This window comes from Marmota marmota, unplaced genomic scaffold (genome assembly GCF_001458135.2).
Source record: "Marmota marmota marmota unplaced genomic scaffold, marMar, whole genome shotgun sequence".
NCBI lineage: Eukaryota > Metazoa > Chordata > Mammalia > Rodentia > Sciuridae > Marmota > Marmota marmota.
In genome coordinates this window covers 2,486,666-2,494,567 of record NW_026000119.1, presented here as the reverse complement: position 1 = coordinate 2,494,567, position 7,902 = coordinate 2,486,666, and the positions used below count along the sequence as shown (strand labels likewise).

General features: G+C 38.3%; 1 protein-coding gene across 2 annotated transcripts in view; it reads left to right on the top strand.

The window, feature by feature from the left end:
• Gpat3 (glycerol-3-phosphate acyltransferase 3) overlaps positions 1 to 6,843 on the top strand; it is a 69,394-nt gene extending 62,551 nt beyond the window's left edge. For both annotated transcript variants that reach the window (XM_048784727.1, XM_015499209.2), the window contains exons 9-13: positions 162 to 217; positions 1,177 to 1,262; positions 2,022 to 2,150; positions 2,883 to 2,962; positions 5,630 to 6,843. In XM_048784727.1, the coding sequence (XP_048640684.1) occupies positions 162 to 217; positions 1,177 to 1,262; positions 2,022 to 2,150; positions 2,883 to 2,962; positions 5,630 to 5,741 (463 nt within the window). In that variant the 3' untranslated portion in view covers positions 5,742 to 6,843. The remainder of the gene's footprint in view (positions 1 to 161; positions 218 to 1,176; positions 1,263 to 2,021; positions 2,151 to 2,882; positions 2,963 to 5,629) is intronic.
• The last annotated feature ends 1,059 nt before the right edge of the window (positions 6,844 to 7,902 follow it).

Genomic DNA, 7,902 nt, shown 5'->3' with positions numbered 1-7,902 from the left:
CTATTGCTCTGTAGTATAGTTTGAAGTCTGGTATCGCTATACCGCCTGATTCACACTTCCTGCTTAGCATTGTTTTTGCTATTCTGGGTCTTTTATTTTTCCATATGAATTTCATGATTGCTTTTAAAGACAGAATTTTGATTCCTTGTTTTTCTCTGCAGACTAAAAGAACACATTGCTGATAAGAAAAAACTACCCATATTAATCTTTCCTGAAGGTAAGAGCAGAGACTGCCTGCCAAACTATCATTGATAACAACAAACGATCAGGAGTGTGAGGAATAGTTACTCTGGGATTGGCGTTCTCAGTCTAGGATGGGATGACCTTTGGAGCTATTCATTTTCTGCTTTCTTTTGAGTTGATAGGAGTCATGCTACTTTTTTTTTTTTTTTTTACTTTATTGTATTTATATTTTGTGCTACTGGGGATCCCTTTTTTATTTTAAAAATATTTCTGGGTCATAAACTTAGAAAGGTATTATCTGTCATTTTAAGGGTAGTATTTTATATCAAAGTTGTCACCTGTTGCAGAGAAGTTGTACTTATAAATATTTAATAGTAAAGTAAAAGTTTGTTATTATGAATCTGCTTAGAACTATTAGCGTTTAAGTTTATTTACTCCTTTAAGCAGGGATGGACTTGTGAAATGGTATTAGAATGCCTGTCATTTGCTATTTTAAAGTATTTTATATAAAAGTAATTCCTTGGCACTGGGGTTGTGGCTCAGTGGTAGAGTGTTTGCCCAGCACATATGAGACACTGGGTTTGATCCTCAGCTCCACATAAAAAACAAATAAATGAATAAAATAAAGGTATTGTGTCCATGTGTCCATCTACAACACACACACACACACACACACACATATTTAATATTTAATATTTTGTGGGGGTGGATACCAGGGATCGAATTCAGGGGGCAGGGGCACTCGATCACTGATCCATATCTCCAGGCCTAATCTGTATTTTATTTAGAGACAGAGTCTTACTAAGTTGCTTAGCATCTCACTTTTGCTGAGACTGGCTTTGAACTCACTGCCCTCCTGCTTCACCCTTCCAAGCCGCTGTGATTACAGGTGTGCACCACTGCACCCAGCTTAAAACAATTTTTTAAAAGTAATTCATTTTAAAATTTATTTAAAAAGATGACTAACCTCCCCACTCCTATCCACCCTTGCAGGAACCTGCATCAATAATACTTCAGTCATGATGTTTAAAAAGGGAAGTTTTGAAATTGGAGGAACCATACATCCAGTTGCAATTAAGGTAAAACATATTTTTTCTTTTTTTAGTACCAGGGATTAAACCCAGGGGTGCTTAGCCACTGAGCAAAATCTCCAACCCTTTTTATATTTTATTTAGGGACAGATTCTTGCAAAATTGCTTAGGGCCTCACTAAGTTGCTGAGGCTGGCTTTGAGCTTGTGATCTTCCTGCCTCAGCCTCCAGAGCCGCTGGGATTATAGGTGTGCACCACTGTGCCCGGCTAAAACAGATTTCTTAAAAAAGCCTTAGATGGATGACTTTATTGATATAATTACAAATTTTAAAATTTCAAGAATGAGGAAACTGGCATACTCTACTCAGATTCATCAGTTCTTTACTCTCTGCCCCATTTACTGTCACGTGCTCTGTCTCTGTGTTCCTATATATGTGTGTGTGTGTGTGTGTGTGTGTTTGTGTGTGTGTGTAGCTATGTTAAGTGCTAAGGATTTAGTGCTAATCAGAACAGACACTGCCTCTGCTTTCAATGACCTTCCAGTTACATATGGAGACAGATATTTAATAGGCACATAAATAACCCTCTTTTTGCCATGTTCTGGTACTCTATTTAGAAAATTAGTCTGCTTTAGTCGGTGTTAGATGGCCTGGTAAAGTTTTTGTGATCAGTTCTATCAAAAAGAATTGAAGGAAAGTGGGGTTCTGATAGAGTTGTTTGGCCTGCCCTTAAAAACGTTGAGTTGAATAAGAGAAGCCACTGCTTGGTTTGTAATTGGGATATGTTTTCTTTTCTTTTTTTCCTCAGTATAACCCTCAATTTGGGGATGCATTTTGGAACAGCAGTAAGTACAACATGGTGAGCTACTTACTTCGCATGATGACCAGTTGGGCCATCGTCTGTGATGTGTGGTACATGCCCCCCATGACTAAAGAGGTATTTCTTAGATAACACTTGGTCTTGGTGCTTTGTCTAATCAGATAAAGGCAAAAAAAACCCAGGTGTCTTCATCGTTCTCATCATGCCTTTCTGCTTTCTCAGCAATTAGTTTTTCTGTCTTTCCCCTCCCTCCCTCCCTTCTTCCTTCCTTCTTTCCTTCCTTCCTTCCTTCAGGGGAGTAATGGGGACTGAACCTAGGGGTGCTGTACCCTGAGCCACAATCCCCAGCCCTTTTTGTGTTTTATTTTAAGACAGTGTTTCACTAAGTTGCTTAGGGCCTAGCAAAGTTGCTGAGGCTGGCCTCCAACTTGCAATCCTCCCACCACAGTCGCTGGGACCATAGGTGTGCACCAATGCACCTAGCTGTTTTTTAAAATACTGTGTTTAGTGCTCTTTAATTCAAGCCAGTTTATATTGAGAGACTCTTTTCCGTAAAAGTTTTACAATTGTTTTTGGTTTATTGAGCCTACAGATAATATGGAATGTTATATTTTGGGTAAAAGTAATAAAAAATATTAAAGATATACTCATGATTCAAAAATTAATAAAACACTGTATTTTCTTGATAGAATAAATGATACTTGTTATGCTTGACTCAGAATAGAAAGTATTTGAGCTGAAATATGAATCTTATATTTTAAAACAAATATAAATGATTATGAGACATTTTAAGGTGTTATTTAAAAATTCTATACCCTAAATGTGTACATATTTTTTTTTTCCAACCAGGAAGGAGAAGATGCAGTCCAGTTTGCTAACAGGGTTAAGTCTGCTATTGCAGTACAAGGAGGACTGACTGAACTTCCCTGGTAAGAAATTTTTCAAGAGTTTTATTATTATTATTATCATTATTATTATTATTATTTTTAAATTTTAAAAATCACTGTTAATGTTACTTATTTAGCTACATACAGGCTAAGCCAAAAGTGAGTGTGGTTTATACAAAATAACAATGGCTTAACTAATATAGAAGTTTATCTTTCTCACTTAAATGTGGACAGTCCTGGGGGGTACAACAGCTCAATCTGTGTTGCTCCACCATCTTCAAGAAGTGCTTCTAATTTATGGTCTAAGATGACTGCTCCGAATCTACCTAGTGAATACTCAATGGCCAGCAGGAAGAAATTTGAAAACAGGGATTCACCCATCTTTAAGAGCACACACTGCAAGTTGGACCTGCTACTTACACTTGTATCAGTAGGCTAGGGCTCAAGTTATATGCCTATATATGCTGCAAAGGAAGTTGGGGAATGTAGTCTTTGTTGTAGGTGGCCATGTCCTTAGCTAGAATGTAGGGTTCTTTCATTGAAGAAGAAATGTAGAATGGATTTGAGGGTGAGGCAAGGAGCTACAGACAAGCTTGCTCATATTTAATTCCATTTATAACTATATTAAAGAAAACCTTAAAAACTTGAAAGAAAGGAAATGAGTGAGATATTTTAGTTAGGGTGACTATATGGCTTTCATTTTTTGTTTGTTTGAGAATGACTGAATACAGTTGAGTATATTAGTTAGCTTGGGCTGCCATAACAAAATACCATAGACTGAGTGTCTTAAATAGCAGAGATTTATTTTCTCACAGTTATAGATGCTGCCATGTGGCCATTTCTGGTGAGGGTCTCCTTTTGTGGTGCAAAGGGCTGCTTTCTCCCCTCATTGACATGACCTCTTTGTGCAATCAGAGAGAGAGCGAGAGCGAGAGAGAGATGAAAGGAGCACACAAGCTCTGTCTAGTGGGGTCTTTTTTTTTTTTTGGTAGCAGGGATTGAACTGAGGAGCACTCACTGAGCAATATCCCCAGCCCTTTTTATTTTTTGTTTTGAGACAGGGCCTCACGATGTTGCTTAGGGCCTTGCTAAATTGCTGAGACTGGCCTCAAACCTATGATCCTCCTGCCTCAGCTTCCCAAGTTGTTGGGATTACAGTTGTGCATGTAATCATGCCTGGCTAAATTGACATTTTTTTTTGTAGATTGAATGAAAACTGTTGTGTGATCTTAAACTGGTTCTTACATATAGCTATTGCTTTTTTTTTTCTTAAGAACTAATTTACTGCCATTTTAAAGGGGAATAGAGGAAGACTGAAGTCTCTAGAGGTAACACCTCACGGTTGGGGTACTTAGAGCAGCGTGAGGTTTACTGGGTGTTTGGGTGTTTGGAAGGAGAGGTATACAAAAATAATGTCAGGCTTCTCATAGACAAACATCTCTAACTTCAAATTTTTGCTCATTTTTATCCTGGACTTCACAGAAGGAGAAAGGTCCTTCTGACTCTCCTTCCCTTCCTTAGCTCACACTGTTCAGAATTCATGCAAATGCTATGAATTAGCTAGAGGCAATTCATTTGGATAAAAAAGGCTTTATGGACAATCCTGGGGACCTAAAGATGTTTTTCATTTCATGGAAACTTCCCACAACTGACCCCTCTGCGCAGTTTGTGGACTGTGGTCTACATTTAAATTGAGGGCTTGCTAGTGGCTGTCCCTTAGGTTTGACTTTACAAGCCAGAACTTTGTGCTGGTCTCAGGCAGTCGTCTGCATGGAGGTCAAGTTCTGTTTTCATGGCTTCGAGTTCATTAGCTAACCTGTGATCACTCATCACCATCAGAAAGCCCTTGGTAAACACTGGTGCTAACGGGGTGAAAAATTAAACATTCACAGTATAAAGTAAGCGCCTCTCAGTCTGCACTGCGCCTAACAGTTAAAATCTAAGAATTAGAACTGTAGGGAGAGGGTGGCCCCCTGTTTCTTCCCAGCTCTTCAGTTTGTTGTTTCTTTGAGTAGTCCAGAGAAGGAAAGGCAGGAAGAGTCCTCTTAACCCAGGCGATTCACCACTCTGGGGAGATTCACAGGCTCTGAATGAGGGGATGATGCTTTCTTAGAGACTAACTGCTGGTGGGATGCAATTTATGATTTCGTTGTTTTTAGCCCAAGTCTGTTTGGAACATGGTAAATTGCAGATACTAGAAATATAGTGTTTGTCTAGGAACAAATCTTAATAAACATGGGATTAGATTTAAATAATGATTAACTTGTGTATCTGCACACATATACACATCATTCTTACCATTTCTTGTGGGTATATTTTAAAACGTTTGTATAGTTTTCCAGTAAGACACAGGTGGATGAAAAAACAATATTTGTTTTCCTTAAGGAAAAAAAAATAGAGAAATAAATCCTGGTTTTCATAATCCAGGTTTTAATTCAAATATTGAATGCAGCAGCCCTAACTTCTAAAAAGAAACTAAGTAGAGGACGTATCTTTCTTTACTTTAACCAAACATTAGGGAGATCGTCCTTCCTTAAAATAATGTGTATTGGTAGATTGAGGTTGAAATGTGGTCTGCCTGCTTCCAGATCCAGGGCCCTTTGCCCCCTTGCTGACCAGTTGCCTAAGTGCCATGATACAATATTAACACGTGACCCTTCTACATCATTACCAGAGAATATCTTTTATAATTTACCTTTCTTCTCCCAGGGATGGAGGGCTGAAGAGAGCAAAGGTGAAGGACACCTTTAAGGAAGAGCAGCAGAAGAATTATAGCAAAATGATTGTGGGCAACGGATCTCCCAACTTGGAATCAGACTGAGGCCACCCCTGATGCTACCCTGTAGATAAACTTGGCTTCCCAGAACTACCTTAGAAGTGAAGTGTTTTTTGGGGAGGGGGGTTTGTTTCATTTTATTATTTTGTTTTGTTTATTGTTAATATTTTCTACAGGATGATTGTCTCTACCTCTTTATGCCAGAGGCAGAACCAATAGGTGACCTGTTGTGGCTTTCCTGAGGCTGTTGGAGCACTAGCCTCATGAATTGTAAGGTAGTTGACTGAGGCAAAACAGATTCTGCCTTTTGTAAAATGATGGTGTCATTGGTGATTGAATGAAATATTTTTATAGGGACAAGTGCTTCTAGGGAGTATTTGAACCTCGTTCATAGGGTAAATTCTTGGAAACTATCCCAACTATCTGTGTCCACAATTTGCTTTTTCTCACTTACACAATGGGGATCACACAACAATGTGAGGTTACCATTGGGGTTCTGTGTTACCACAAAGTTGAAAAGAAAAATGGAACATTGTATTTTAGGGTGAAGGACAACTTTGTGGTGACCTGACCAGAAAGCCAAAAGGAAGTATAAATTATTTTTTCACTAGTGTGTTGGGACAGGAATACTATTTGGTAAGCTTCACCAAAGAAAAATTGAGTGGAAGTAAAGGTGTGTGTGTATTTATGTAAAGGAGACTCACAACACATTTCAACCAGCAATGGTGATTAATAGCTTAGTTAGTTTTTCTTGTGTGTATGCTAAAGATCCCCTTCCATCTACCAACTTGTTTGTTTTTGTAACCAAACACATTTTCAAATATAAGGAACCTTAAAAAAAAGTCACATTGGGTATCTTCAGTATGAATGAGTGAAAGCCGCCCCTCACCCTCCCACCCTTAGTGGTTTATTCTCAGATCTTCCTGGTCTTTTAAGCAGAAAAACAAGTGGTATCATTACCTTTTGGAAACTGAGCCTTAAATATTTTTAAAGGGGGGAAATAAGCATTCCCTAACTCAAATAGCATAAGCAATGTTGGATAGCAATATAATACCACTGTAAACTCTTGAGTATTATCTCTCCTGGTAACCTTGTACAGAATGTGAACTGTCTTACCATGAACATAAATAAATTTTATATTTTTAAACATATGTTGCATTATTTCCTCCTCCCCTCTACCTTCTGGTTTTGAGTGAATTAAATTCCTTCTTATTATAAACAAGGATTGTTTTCATTTCAGTGACATACTCAGATTTTATTGGAGTGGAACACTTAGGAAACTAGAACATCAGCCACTAGTCTTTTTTTCCCCTTTTAATTATTTGGAGTCTGGCCCTGTGGACTCTGCCCTTGAACAAAGTCCCAGACTTAAGATATTTTGCAGGTGAACCCAGACAATTACACCTAAAAGACTAGCCAGGCAGGCCTGGCATGGCCCCATCAGTGTGTACTCTTCTCATCTAGCTAGTAGGATTTGATCCCAAAGAAAAATTTGTAAACAGGTTTTCCTCATGGTCAGCACCTTTCTGTTCTCATATCCCCACTCTCTTTCTCTGTTGCCTCTTCTTCAAACTGTTGGGGTGATCTTGACCAGGAATCATCAAATTCAAATATGTTGAGATGACCCTTTGTTTTATTTGTTTTTTCCCTCAGAAAAGTTCCTTTTTCTTCTTTTCATATTCAATATAGCTTGAATTAAGAGATCTATTTTATTAGCTCACTTCTCAGAAAAGCTAATAAAATAGCTAATGGTATTTTGTTTGGACACGGATGTGTCTAAGCACCATGAAAACAACAAAGCTGTTGTGTATTCATTGGGCAGTCTGATGCTAGCTTGGTCAGAACTTTCTCTTCCTGTAGGTCTTTGATGTACACAGTGAATTTTCAAGTTGCTTGCAATTGTCATTTTACTGAAAACATGTTTCTGGAAAGCAAGTCTTGATCAGATTTAGCTCAAGATTCCCACTTTGGAAGTCTTGTGTCTATAGAGTTTAGTACTCTTGAGTTTTCAGGACAATGATTGTAGTGAGATATCAAGGGTAGACAGGATTTGGTAGAAAAATCTCATCAGCATCATTCCATCTAATCCTTGCATAGATTGATGAACTGAGCCTTGAGATTACCCTCCCACGCCCCGACTTCTTTCTGACTCTTTGTCCTGGCTGTAGGCCATAAGTACACACAACAAGGTTTAGGAATGCCAGTG